Raw genomic sequence first — 14,544 nt, forward strand, 5'->3', positions numbered from 1 at the left:
CGGTCGTCGCAGTCAACCCGCGTCCAGCCACCCCGACGTCCCCGTCCCCGACGAGACCACGCAAGGCCCGAGTACCCGACGCCCCGACGCGACTGCCCACGGGCCCCGCGACGGCGCAGGCCCACCTGGCATTGAACCCGCGGGACCGGCCGATCGCGTTGGAAAATTATTTACCCACCGCGCCAGCGAGCGCGCACGCCACCTCTCCTCTCTCCTCTCCCCCTCCCCCGCAAGCAGCCGCAAGCCGCCGAGGCCGACGGCGACGGGAGCCCCCCAATCCCCAAATCCTGCGGCGCGGGGCCTCAAATTCGGCGCCGCGCAGCAGCCTCGGTCCGGCTTATGGATCCAGATGTTCTCGTGGGCCCGTAGCAAGCAGTCCTCGCCCGCCTCCTCCTCCGGCCGCCGCGGCGGGGACGCCGCCGCCGCCATGGACTCCGGAAGCAGCCGCCGCAGCGGCGGGGGGAGCGGGCACGGCAGCGGCAGCGGGAGCGGGAGCCGCGGACGCAGCCCGCGGCTGGAGCGGCGCAACGCGGCGAAGCACATCGACTACGAGGCGGGCGCGGCGGCGACGACGTCCGTGTCCGCCTCGTGGTCGACCTCGTCGTCGGAGCGCTCGCCGGGGACGCGGCCGACGCGCTCGCTCGACCTCGCGACCAGGGGCGGCGGCGCGGACTTCCGCATCAACGGCAGCGCGGAGGGGGAAGTCGACGAGCTCTGCCGCAGCCTGGGGCTGTCGGGCCCGGAGGACTTCGCCATCCCCGTCGCCGCCTGGGAGGCCCGCAAGGCGCGCTCCAGCTCCGACCTCCTCGCCCGCCCCCGCCCGGACCCGGACTCGTCGGCTCCTCCCGCGGAGGAGCCCGCCCCCGTCGTCCGCACCGTCTCCGCCCCCGAGGTCCCGTGGCCCGCGCCTCACTCCTTCCCCGACCCCATTCCCGAGGAGTCCATCCACTCCTCCTCCGCTTCCACCGCCACTGCCACTGGCTCGGTGGACGAACCCATCATCGCGGCGCCGGAGGAATCCCCCAAAGCTACCCGTGCGGTTGCTGTTGCGGCGCCCGTCGCGGCCTTGTCACTTCCCTCGCCGAGAAGGGGCGGCGGCGAGGTCGGGATCCGGGGCGTCCGGCCGCCAGTGCTCTCCCCGCCTCCGCCGATCACGGGACTTGCACCGCCACCGGCGAGGCAGTCGTCTGTGGCTGAGATCATGAGCGGATCGGCCTGGGACATTGTGAACTCGTTCGCTCCCACTGAGGCGAATAGTGGACTGAGAATGGCCTATGAACATGTTGAAACATCTCGCATGTCAGACACAGAGGAGGATAATCCTGAGGAGAACGATGAAGGATTGACAGGGCTTGAGGGGGAGCTTAAAGGGTGGAGGGTAGGGGAGACCTTTGAAGGGTTCACAGGGACATCCTCATTGTCGACAACGAATGATGATGATGCATCTAGCACGAATACAGAGGCTGTGTTCGTCATCTCGCCGAATGGCAAGTTCAAGCGGAACATCAAGTCATGGATGCGTGGTGCACTTCTGGGAAGTGGCTCATTCGGGATGGTGTATGAGGGGATCAGTGAGTAAGTAGCAATGTTATTATTGGCATTTTATTGTTCATGCACCTTATATGTTTTTTAACTTCTATAAACGGTCCAAGGACGTACTGGGCTCTTCTTTCTAATTTAGGCATACCTTGAAAGTAAACCTGTTATTCGACTTGTGTTATGGTTAGTTTGTCTACAGATAAGCTTAGTTAGTCCAAACAGCCCCGTTGTACCGTCACTATAACAGTTAACAGGGGCAGCACCACATCATTTCGTATGTACTAGTAGAATTTACAAGTACACTGCACTATATCATTCTACATGTAGATTATCAAACATCTATTTGAGTAAGTATGTGAGTTAGTTGGTTCGGGGTGGAGGTGCTCAGAACAGATCTGACATGCACTGGTCGCTCAATTTCGTAAAAAAGAAGTCACATGAACATGGCGAACTGGGAATATAATACGGAGTGCAGTTAACTTTGGCCTTCAAACCTTAGTACAGACACCTTGCTATATTCTGGGGGTAGGAACAGTGAGTTGTGCAACCAAGCCTGTTTCTGTAATTTAGGGTGACCAGGCTAGGCAGCAACTCTTGACTTTTGTTCAGCTACTAAAATGCAAAACAACATAATCAACCAGCTGAGCATTACAAAACATGTCTTCTGATCATCCCTGTACAGTAGACACTTCTCTATTCGTGAAAATATTGGAAGGACTTAATGTCCGGTACCTATTTAGGAGTGAGCAAGTGTACTTGTTTCAGCTGTACCATTTGATAAGCATTTAATATATTTCAATGTTGTCTGTTATTGAATATTTCTGCAGTGAAGGTGCGTTCTTTGCTGTTAAGGAAGTATCTTTGCTTGACCAAGGAAGCAATGCACAGCAATCTATTCTTTCACTTGAACAGGTTAACTGTTGCTCCTTATTTGTCTCAAGAGAGTTTTGGGACATCAACTATTGTCTATGCACATTTCACATGCTCTGACATCTTCTAAAGCTATATTTTGCCTGATTTTATGTTTTTTTGTTTCTTAGGAAATCGCTCTCCTTAGTCAGTTTGAACATGAAAATATAGTCCAGTATTATGGAACTGACAAGGTATTCCACACTCCTTTTGATGTTCCTAGGTTATGCATTATGATTCCAGATTTTTGTTTTGTTTAAGCATTCCTTATGTCACATACAAAAATTGATTTATTTGTGTATTATGATGTTCAAATAAATGCAGGAAGAATCAAAACTCTACATTTTTATTGAGCTTGTTACACAAGGTTCTCTTTCATCCCTCTATCAGAAGTATAAACTGCGAGACTCACAAGTTTCTGCGTACACAAGGCAGATTCTCAATGGATTGGTTTATCTCCATGAAAGGAATGTGGTCCACAGGTATAATGCTGCTTCTCTTATGATTTATCTTGAAAATAATCAGCGCTTATGAGCCGATAAATTTTGCCCTTTGAACCTCTTTTTTAGTATTGAATAATGAATTTTTTATCTCATGTGTCATGCACTTATAATGTGAATAGCACATAGGGAGCAAATTCGCTTTCCAAAAGCTAGTACCTGCTCCACCTTCTTAAGGTGGCATCCACCATAGGCTACTGGAGGTTAAGTGGGTTCTTTTGGTTCATAAGCAAATAAAGCTCTTTTGTATCTTGGACTCTATCCTTCCTTTTTGTTCATTTTGGGTCACACGGTAGGGTGGGATGTGGAGTTGAATAATAAAAAAATCTTTCATTGCATTGCATGGTTTTATATGAGTATCATCTCTACTGTAGTTTGGGATTGTGAAGCCAACAAAGAACACAACAATGATCGATGAGATACAGCCTGTTAAAAACAGAGCAACTAATTCGTTCACCATTCATTTCGGATTCTCTACATCAGAGCAAGTAAACACTTGACCCTCTGACTGGAACCCTGGGAAAGGCGCCATTGTTGGCTTGGTCGAATACAAGATTGCTTGATGTCTGTTTTAGTGTTTCTTTATCCCATTTAGTCTATTTTTGTTTTGCATTGGGTATGTCATTTTTTGTGCTTCCATATACTACAAGAGTATACTGAGAATATACCACTTTAGCAAGAATTTATCGTTTTGAACACCCTTAGTTATATGATTTGGCATTTTGATCACTTTATTTCTTTTTCCTTTGTTTTGTGCATCTTTAACTCACTTGAAATGCCAATTTTGCCCTCTACGTAAATGAAGTTATTTATTGTTTTTTGAACAATACACAAGTGCCTTTCACCATACATACGCAAGCACCTCAAGCCTGCAGGCGCATACACACGCACATGTGCAGTACAGTTGCTGGACCGTCATACTACTAGCAAATTAATAGACCCCCTCATGTGCTCGTTGAGAACTGCAAGGCGAGTACCAGAGATGCCGGAGTGGTATACGGCCTGCTCACCTGCCACATGCTTCGGTTTTGCACTTGGTAGTAATGGCAGCACATAGTTCTTCCCCCTTGGCCACAACTTGAACATGATTGTCAGCCTCAGCAAAGCATTGCTCCAGTCCAGCCATTGGCCAAGCCTGACCTGCACCACAGTGACCACACCTTCAACGTCTGTTTTTTTTTCTTCCTGAAAAGGCTCTTATGTTATAAGTAAAATGCTAGGCATTGACATACAGCTATAGAGGGCAAAGTTGATATTTCAAATGGGTGGAAAAGAAGGAAAAACATGAAGGAAAAATAGGGTTAAATGTCAAATCATAGAATTACCAGTGTTTAGAGGGCACAATCCTAAACTACAATAAAATTGATGCCAGTTCATACAAATACTTTTGATTAATTGAGACATTTCCTTATACTCAGAGATATCAAATGCGCCAATATATTGGTTCATGCAAATGGATCGGTAAAACTTGCAGATTTTGGTTTGGCAAAGGAGGTGAGCCTTGTTTCTTCTATGAGATTATTTGCACGTCTTCAAATGGCAAATTGTCTTATGTGGTACTTTCTTTTAATTTCAGATGTCTAAAATTAATATGCTGAGATCATGCAAAGGAAGTGTTTATTGGATGGCACCTGAGGTAATAGTCATGCTTTGCCCATGCTGATCAGATTCAAACTATTCGACTATGATGCTATTTGGCAATATTTCAGGAATAATTTTGCAGCATCTTTTAATAAGCGCCCAAGTTCTAAACGCATATTCCCACTTTCAGGTTGTTAATCCTAGAAAAACATATGGGCCTGCAGCTGATATGTGGAGCTTGGGCTGCACTGTGTTGGAAATGCTAACCCGCCAAATACCATATCCTAATGTCGAGTGGGTATGTCATATTTCAACTTCACATGTTTTAGTTCTCTGGTATTGACTTGCCACACAAAAAATTAAGTATGTTGCACCGTTATCTTTATTATGCGTTAGACCTTTGTTGTCTAGGATATTGAACTGTTGGATGGGAAAAATGTTATAATTAAATTGCAGAAAAACTCTGATTTGCTATTTGACTTTCTAATAATGATGCGGTGGGATGCCAACAGATCCTGTCCTTTTTCTTAAGTTAATTGATATTGGGATTTGGGAACTGTCCATGCACTTGCTGAGGCAGAACATGGGGAAATCATCACCTTCCCCCGTTCCAAGCCTGAAGCATTTATCAGCCGTCAAAATTTTGTGTTCTTTTTTTTTTACTATTTTTTATTAAGGTGAAAATGGCACAATATTCGTGTCTGGTAATTTGGGCTCTAATAAAAGTGTGATTTTTTTCTATGGAGTGTACTTCTCTCCAAATAATAATCTTTTTTTTTTGCGAATCTCTCCAAATAATAATCTGTGCAACTCGTTGAAATTTAACCTACTTGGTGTTGATTGTCGGCTCTCAACTAATGCTTCTTTTTTACTTGTAGACAAATGCTTTCTTTATGATTGGCAAAGGAGAACAACCTCCCATTCCCAGCTACCTGTCAGCAGAAGCTCAAGATTTCATACGCCAGTGTGTACGAGTCGATCCAGACGAGCGACCTTCCGCATCACAACTTTTGGCGCACCCATTTGTTAACAGGCCACTTCGAGCTTCTTTTGATTCTTTGTCTCCTCCGATCAATAGACCGTAGTACCGATAGTGTGGTTTCTCTGTTTATGCAACCACGGTCCACGGCTCATCTCCTGATTTGGTAAGCTGCCTATTTCTGCCAAACGTATTTACAAGCATCCTAGATGTTAGCTTTCTCAATTACTTAGTCAATCCCAGCTTTGGCACACAATTGTTCAATTTTATCATATAGCCTATCGTTTTGCAGATCTTGATGATCTCCACCATGGGGGACCATACGTTAGGAGGGCGTAGTTGAGCATGTGCAGTCAAATAGGATGGGTGAGGTTGAGCACTGACCATGTTTGTTGGATTGTTTGTGCATTTTCTTCATAGGCAAAGTTTTCAATAGATTTTGTTGTACAAGTTAGTGGAGGAGAGTTGGAACTGCAGTGCTGCTAGGGTGACCTGCTGCTTTGTAAATGTTTGACCACTGGCTATTATTCTTGTTGCTCCTAAATCAACCGGAGCATTATATCGCATGGTATAGCGGCATTCTTTTCTTCCAGTGAGTGGAAATTTTGCATTTTTGTGGTGCTATTGCTTCTTATCCGCAATTTTGTTTGGCGATTATCCGATGTACCATTGATCTTATTAGGTTTCTTCAGGGCGCATTCTGTTTGCTGACCTGATCATCAAATGAAATGCCAACTGGATTACCTGCCCTGAAAACTGGAATGAGATTTAAGGTCCCGTGTGATTTACTATGATCAACTTGCAGATTTAAGGTCCCGTGTCAATTCCTTCCGTATGTAGAGTATGCTTTACCCTATTCGCTGAATATTGTGGAGTAGAGTTTGATTGGAATGCTAATTGCATTTGGCCGTACGACACGAAGTAGTAGTAAGTTAGTAACACGGTACACGGGGACACAAATACTAATCCCAATGAAGGCTCTCATCACCAGTGGATTTCAGCTGTTCCCGCACGTACTCGAGGCCTTTGACAGCCAGGCTATCTGCGGACGTACGTGGTTGAGATGGATAAGCAAGCAGCCTCTTCTCCCAGAGGACTCGTCTCCTGCACCACAGGACACGAGTATGTGTCATCTACCAGTCTGCACTCTGGAGTGTGCTACTCGCAGCAGCCATACGATACGGATGGCGCACTGGTTTTGTCCCGCCTGCCCGTGTAAGTCGCCGTCTCCTCCGTCGAGCCTGCCAGGCGGCGACACGGCACGCAGCGCCGCTAAACCCCAGACCCGGCCCCGGCCCTGGCCCTGCCCCGGAAATCAAAACCTCCTCTCGGCGCCGGCACGTTGCACACACGCCTGGCTTTGGCTCTGGCTGGCCGCACGCACGGCAAGCCGAGCGAAATCCCAGCGGTGGGTGGGCGCACGCATCACGCGCGCAGGGATGTCAACAGAAAAGGCTCTGGCTTATTCCGGCGCAGGACGCGACACGCGGTCGCCGCATGCCCCCGCACCCCACACCCGCCCTGCATCATCAGCGTGCACTCCACCACCGCCGAAGCAACTAGTAGCAGCCAGACCCGGGCCTCGGAGCCGAGCCGAGCCTGCCTGCCTGGCCTGCGCGGCGCCCGAGGGCCCCGAGGGACGCGCCGCGCCATCGCCGTCGCCATGAGGAGGGCGCAGCCGCAGCAGGGGACGGGGGTGGTGCGCGTCGACAAGGCGTCGCCCGCGTCCAGCTTCCGCCAGCTCGACGACGCCTTCCTGCAGGTCAGTCAGTCGAAACCACCTTCGCCTTCGCCAACTAAGATTTCATCTAGGAGTAGTCGCCGCCCAATGGAACAGTGAGCGTGAGGCCCGCCCCGCTCTCTCGGCGCGCCCACAGCGGCAGCGCCGAGTTCCCGGCGTCGCGGAGCCGGAGCGCGTGCCGGCCGGCCGGCCAGCGTCGAGCGCTGGGTTTCTGGCCGGCTCTGCTCGCCAATTTGCTGCCGCCGACGGTCCCGCGCGCGTACGGTATGCTCTCGCGATCCGCCGCGCCAGATGTTCAGGATTAGGATATGCTCTGATTCGACGGCGTGGGGACGACGCGCATGTTCGAGCTGTTTTGCCAAGATAAGCAACGCCGAAGTGTCGATCGCATCCGTGCACTCGAAAGAGACGGATGGATGGATGGATGCGGTGCTCGCCAACCACTGCAACGGGACGTCTGATTTACCGTAGAAATTTGTCAAGACGTTGATGTGTGCATTTTGCACAGCAAATTTGTGTCTCGTAAACACGAGGTTGAGCTGTGCATTCTGTTCAACTTTTTATTTTCTTCATAGGATTATGTGTCAACATCGGATAAAACTGTACTGTACTGCTAGCTAACTTCTTCTGCCATGAATGTCAATTGTATTGCGCTGTATATACAACAGAACATTTCAAAATGTACACCTAAGTATGCATCCTAAACTCAACCGCAAACATTCTTAGTAACTACCAATACTTAGGCTGTATAGGATATAAGAAATACTCCTTCCGTTTCTAAATATAAGTATTTTCAGAGATTTCTAAAAGGACTTATATTTAGGAACGGAGGGAGTAGTATATTGTAGTGCAGTTCTTCATTCTGTTTTCGCAAAAAAGAAGTTCTTTCATTCTGTTCTTTTATGTATCCTCATGGGCTAGTGCAGATGCTTACCAGCACATATTTTTTTCTGTTAGATGTCCTGTACTGAAAATACTTTTCTGGTTGGTTATACATATACCTCTGCACTAACCACCTTTTCGCTATCTTGCTTCTGTACATCAGAATATCTTCTATTGTGCTTATATATACTATATATAATTATTTTGCCTTTGTGTTGACGCCTTTTATTTTTTATTTTTTGGCTTCCCTTTTTTATTTATATGTTTGTTTCAGAAACAAACAAAAATCTGGCTTGGCGAAGTTCTCCATGTCAGGTTTGATGAAGACATTTTGGTAGCAGACCTTCTAGGTGACGGGGAATTGCTGTAAGATCCATTCATCATCACTTTCTACTTCTCTAGCATGCAATCCTACTACTTGGTATTACTTTGTAGGTTTTTGTATGAATTTCCAGTGATGCAATGTGGAACTAAAAGATCTTGGATTGCAGTGAGTAATATACTTTAGCTGATAATGCCTAATAGGCAACTTTGGTTCTTTACAAGTGTGGGCCTATGTCTGCATTATGGAGCCAACTGTTCAGAAAAATAATGCTTAACACTGCCCAATCCTTTACCTTAATTTATATGGGCAATATTAATCAAAGTAGTCACATGTTCTGACACATTTTTTATTTCCTTAGCTTTTCATAATTTTTCTTTGATATATTCTGCTTTTTATGCCGACAGATTTCAAGTTTCCAAAGTGATATGGAAGAGGCTACTCAGAAAGAACAAAGAACAACTCAAGCAATCAAAAGTATATATTTATGAGAGACCATCTTTTGGTAAAAGCAACGGGAAATATACGCCCTATCCAAAAGTAGACTCGTTTCTAAAGGTATTGTTAATTTAATGTTACTCGTACCAATTTTGTCAAGTCGTTATCTTTATTTTCAGTTTATAAGTGCATTAATTTTCACTTTATTGGCTTGATAATTATTTTCTTTTGAAAGGAGAGCTTATCATTTTTTTTTCTTTCCAGGTATGCCAAACCCTTGGATTAGCTGGAATTGATTTGTTTACCCCTTCTGATGTGGTCGAGAAAAGAAATGTTCGAAAAGTCTGCATGTGCATACGCTCACTCTCTAAAAAGGCCGGGATGATGCAGCTAAACGTAAGTCCCAGATTTGAATACAACCTATTTCAACAATGCCTTTCTTTCTGCAAAAGTAAAAGAGATCTTTCAGTCAAATTTTCTTTGACCAATAAACACTGTAATTCTAAAACAAGTGTTTCTGCTCCCTGGTGACAGGTGCCTGATTTTGATGTTGTTACCCACACAATAGCCATGCCCAACTATATTGTTGGAGGCATCCGCAGAAGTCTGGAGCAGCCACAATGCAGTTCATCTTGTTCGAGTGGGCACAGTCCGCGTGCCATTTCTAAAGTACTACATTAGCTGGCAAACTCTTTGTAACGATTGCTTCAGTTTGCTCTGCATGTTCTTACCGACTGGTCAATATTAATCCTTTCAATCCCTATTTTCCACAGAGCATATTTGAAGGACAGAGTGATGAGCAAAGCGACCGACATTATGACTCTGATGAAGCAGAGAGCAGTCTCTTTGTGCTAGGGCCTCAGGATTCTCTTGATGACGACAAACTTTCTGAGCTTTTGCAGTTGGGTGATGCCCCCAAGGAAGAAAGAGAAGGCTATGGAGACAGTGGTCATGAAATGCCCAAAGAGAAGTCGCTAGCTGAATCAGCGGGATCACTTGATGCTGGTGTTATGGGTGCTGATACTACGAATTCAACTCCTTTTCATGAGAACCTACTCTCACCAACAGATCGGTGTTCAACAACTAGAAGAAATAAATGTTCACTAAGTTCAGAAGAGTCAGACTCCATAAACAGTTATTTAGCGTGCGACAGTAGCAAGAATGATGTGGGCGGTCCTCCTGTCGAAGTGTCTGAAAGGATTCATGATGGACACGTCGAACCTTCACATGATTCTGTTCAGGGAAATGGGAAAATATTCACTGATCATCCAGAAAAAGACGATAGCGCAAGGACTAAGGATCACATGGTACTTCCTGATATGCTAAGCATTTTGGATGCTACTCTTATTGTTATTTCTTTTTGTATGAACTACCACAGTAGAACAATAACATTTATCTTGCCTTCACTAATCCAGGATGCTTGCAAATCCGACGAACTGGATAAAACTGAAAACAACAGAAATGCTCAGGGGACCGGGAACAATGCTCCCAAATCAGGGAAAGGAGTGCTGAAGTCAGTTGCTGGAGGGATCACGCTCATCGGCGCGGTGTTCTTCGTAGCTCATCTCAGGTATGGAATCATTGTGAGCATTAGGCAGTAACCTGACGTGCAGGACATTACTTGATCTTCTAAAACCGTCTATCAATGCTGCAGGAGGAGCAAGGGGATAAGCTTTACAACAATTTTGCCTTCACTTTCTGAAAAATCAATTCAGAGCGACTCAAGGGCGAAGAATGTAGACAACGGAAAGACAACCGAGGTGTATCCAGGCGGATGGCTCAAGGTTTGACAGGAGGGACATGCCGAATAATCGGGCGCAATTTGAAAGGTTATGTCTGATGTAAATTCATATCTACCGTACTGAAGGAGCGATATATACCAGCAGTATCGTAATTTGGTTATAGAGCTGTGTCAAGTGACCTAAAGTTAAATGTGTTATATATTACCGTTCTTTCCATGTAAAGAATTGTATAGCTTATTTATCACTGTTCATAATTCAGAGCAACTTTCTACTAGCTTCAGGCTGCGTTGTCATGGAGGTGAAATATGTCCAACCTTTTGAACTAGCTTTTGCTTACTTTCTTGTTTGGTTAACCAACTTTTTTTGTTTTAGTGGCTATTTTTCACAGCAGATTAATACGGTTTTGTCAATTCTGAGTCGTCAAGGCCTCCTTTGGTTCATATGGTAGGAATATCATAGGAATAGGAAACTTGCAGGAAATGAGATGTCATGTCGTGTTGTATGGATCGTTTATTTGGTGGTCGTTGCTTTATATATAAAGCGGGGCGAAAGCCTTTTTCGATAATGGGATGTCATGTATCTCAAAACCTATAAATAGGAATAGGAAAGAGGTTCACTTCATATGATTTTTTTCATTGAGTCTACGCTAATGTTTATTTTTCTATGAAATTGTCGAGGATAGAAAGAATTCCTTGATAGGAATAGCATTCAACTCCTACAAACCAAAGGACTCTTTTGCTATAAAAGAGATGTCCTTTGATTCACATCATATGATAGGAATAAGATTCTTTTGCTATAAAATTCCTACAAAATTCCTCCAAACCAAATGACCTCAGTTTTTATTATGTCTATGTTAACATCTTGAGCTGTCTGATGTGTCGGTGTTCATTTGTACAGAGGGTATAGAGAATTTTGTATTTTTTGCGAAAAGGCCAAATGCCATGTATTATATGTTAAGTAGCACACGCCCTTACGAAAACACCTTTATAGAAATTGAAAAATACCTCCTAATCCTTAGGCGTGTCGAAATCTTCTTCCTCCCGCATCCACCGGTAGTACTCAGCACTCAGTGAGCAAAGCTTGTTGCCGGTTTTTGGTCTTCGTCTCAACAGAGCAAACTTGTTGAAACTCAGAAGCTCATAGAACCAATAGCCAAGAAGTCGTCAATGTAGACCAAAAGACGTCTGTGGCCATAATCTACATCGGAAAAAGGGCATGTAGAATGCCTCTGCTTCCTACTATAAAACACCTTATTCAAGGATGAGTAAAAACTTTACCGAGCGGTAAGTCTGGTTAGCAATCTCAAATCTTGAAATTGATATATGCAATCGTACTTCACATGACGAGTAAAAAGTTATTGCACCTGATCTGTTTGGTCTCCGTCTCAATGGAGCAAACTTGTTGAAACTCATAAGCTTATAGAAACAGTAGCCAGGAAGTCGTCAATGTAGACCAGAAGAGGTTGGCGGCTACAATCTACATAGCAAATCACTCCATTAAAAAAGGGAACATCGGAGGGGGCATGTAAAATGCGTCCGCTTCCTACTATAAAATACGGATTGAGCTTCGGTGCCTTAAAGGCACCTACCTTTGGGTCTATGACAGGTGGGCCAGCCACCTGCTAGGCCCATCTGTCATAGGCCCAAAGGCAGGTGCCTTAAGGCACTGAAGCAGCGTCCATAAAACACCTTATTCAATGATGAGTAAAGTGTTATTGCACCTAATCTGCTTGGTGACCAAAGGTTCAGCCAGGCGGAGTTGGGGAACACAAATCTCACAAGAGCCCCGATTAGGCCAAGGTTGGCCAACCTGCATAGGCTGAAACTAGAGCCGGAGAACCAAAATACACATCTACGTTGTCCGCTTTGCAGGACAACGCCATCGAGACAAACCTATAGAAGAAAAAACCAGACCCGGAGAACCAGATATGAATGCACATGATCGTTCACATGCATCCTGATGATACAAGGAAGCACCACCTGAACAAGGACGAGGCGGGGATACCTTATTCCACGTCGACGATGACACCATTGTCTTTCCACTGCCAATTTAAATGTATTTTTAACCCTACCACCATCGGATTGAAGCCCTGGGGTCCTCGCCCCCTCCCATCGCCGGAGGGACAGATGGAGGGAGAGGGGCTCGTGCCTCTCGGGAGTTAGGGCGAAGATGAGCCGCTGCCTGCTCCTAGTTCACGGGAGCAAGGAGGAAAGAACGATTTGTTTCTGAACGCGTGAAGTGGATGGTTATTGAAGGGTAGAGAGAATTTTGAGTAGATTAGGAGGTTAATATCATCGACTTGAATGTAAAACAAATTTAGTTGACATAAAACAATTAAGAATTCAACATTGTTTAGCGATTGGGAACATGGGATCTTGCATCGTGGACTGCCCACTTAGCAGATATACGCCCAGTTACACACCGAAACGTTGTGATCATGATTAATACTGCCATCACTTGTTAGTGAATCTACTCATTGATTATCGCTATCATTTGCGTCACTTCAAAATGACCAACATAGACATAGAGAGGAGGTGGGGGGTTAATAGGTAACCTACAAATTTGACTTGGATTATTAGCAAGTTAGGCTTTGCTGAATATGAAATGTGAGCCTAACAATACTAAGGTGAGATAAATAACGCATATGATGCTTGCAAGGTCAACGGACCAAAGTACTAATACAAGTAAATAAGCTAGGGTTAGGGATAACCAAAAACCGTGGAGGCGAAGATGTATCCCGATGTTCACCCTCTTGAAGGGGAGATAGTCACCGTTCGAGAGGTGGGAGCTCCACAACCAACCAAGACCACAGAGTGTTGCTGAAACTGAAAAGGTTAAAAGTAATTTTGAAATATTTGGGGATTCGTGCTAGAGGTAATATGCTCAAATGAAAAAAAAAATACTGATTGGCAGAATTGGAAAATCTAAAAATGTTAAATTCAACCTTTGTCCGGGGAATAATACGCAAGGAAAGGTTTTGTGGGGGATACCTTGTTGCACATATATGATGAAGAAGAAAAATACTAGCAGATAGATCCAGTGAAAGATGACTGCTGCATGGAGATGCCAGTGTTGGTTCTTTCACGAATCGCAAATGATAGAAAGAGTTGGTAAAATGGCAATGACGTGTTACAGGGGCCGAGCAAATTCTTGCTCATGCTACTAATTTTACTGGTCTCTATTTTGTCCCCGTGAAGCCAATAATGTGAGACTGCATGACGAAGAGTGGGGAAATGATTAGAGGTCAAACGAGTTGGACAATACTGAGTTGGACGAGCCTTTTATTGAGCAACATATTAGATTTGCTTTTATAAGATGGTCAACAACAGGACTCATGGGCTAGATGGATTCCTCGTGAATTATATCAAAAGTCTGATGGGAGGCAAAGCTAAGGCTAGTCGGCACTAAACTGAATTCAGAGCAAAATGCAAAGGGAGAACAAAATAATGAAACCGACAAAAGGCTAACTCTTGCCATTGCATAAAGACTTGAAAAGTTTCTATGTGAGGGCCCGGACCTGGGTAATCTGGTCAGCTGTTCCCCTCTACTCTTTCGCACTAGTCGCAACACACCATAGAGGGGTCTGCCGAATTCTACTTCGTCAGCCCATGTGCGGGGTGGGGGTGCCCTAGTTTATTTTCCTATTTAAGTATTTTTTTAATTTCAAAAACTGGTCACCAAGTTTAAAAATGGTCACAAATTCAAAAAATTATTTGTAATTTCAAAAAATGTTCCAAAATTTTAAAAACCGTAGATTCTATAAAATGCTCATGAATTTAAAAAATATTATTGGATTTTGGAATATTCCAAAATTTTAAAATATTCCTATATTTAAAAAATATTTGAAAAACATTCACCTAATTAAAAATGAAAAAATAATTAAAATAAAAAGGAATGAACATATTTGGGCC

General features: G+C 44.8%; 1 protein-coding gene across 1 annotated transcript; it reads left to right on the forward strand.

Annotated features, from left to right (window-relative positions):
* Positions 1-199: 199 nt before the first annotated feature.
* LOC123083936 (mitogen-activated protein kinase kinase kinase 1b) lies at positions 200-10,907 on the forward strand. The gene is made up of 17 exons (XM_044505795.1): positions 200-1,575; positions 2,367-2,451; positions 2,580-2,642; positions 2,773-2,930; positions 4,367-4,442; positions 4,525-4,584; positions 4,720-4,827; positions 5,408-5,613; positions 6,500-6,558; positions 6,792-7,270; positions 8,406-8,497; positions 8,861-9,011; positions 9,156-9,287; positions 9,426-9,560; positions 9,665-10,198; positions 10,307-10,461; positions 10,546-10,907. Exons 1-17 carry the CDS (start codon positions 350-352, stop codon positions 10,679-10,681), a joined length of 3,855 nt encoding a protein of 1,284 aa, XP_044361730.1. The 5' UTR covers positions 200-349; the 3' UTR covers positions 10,682-10,907.
* The last annotated feature ends 3,637 nt before the right edge of the window (positions 10,908-14,544 follow it).

This window comes from Triticum aestivum, chromosome 4A, assembly GCF_018294505.1.
Source record: "Triticum aestivum cultivar Chinese Spring chromosome 4A, IWGSC CS RefSeq v2.1, whole genome shotgun sequence".
In the NCBI taxonomy this organism is placed as follows: Eukaryota; Viridiplantae; Streptophyta; class Magnoliopsida; order Poales; family Poaceae; genus Triticum; species Triticum aestivum.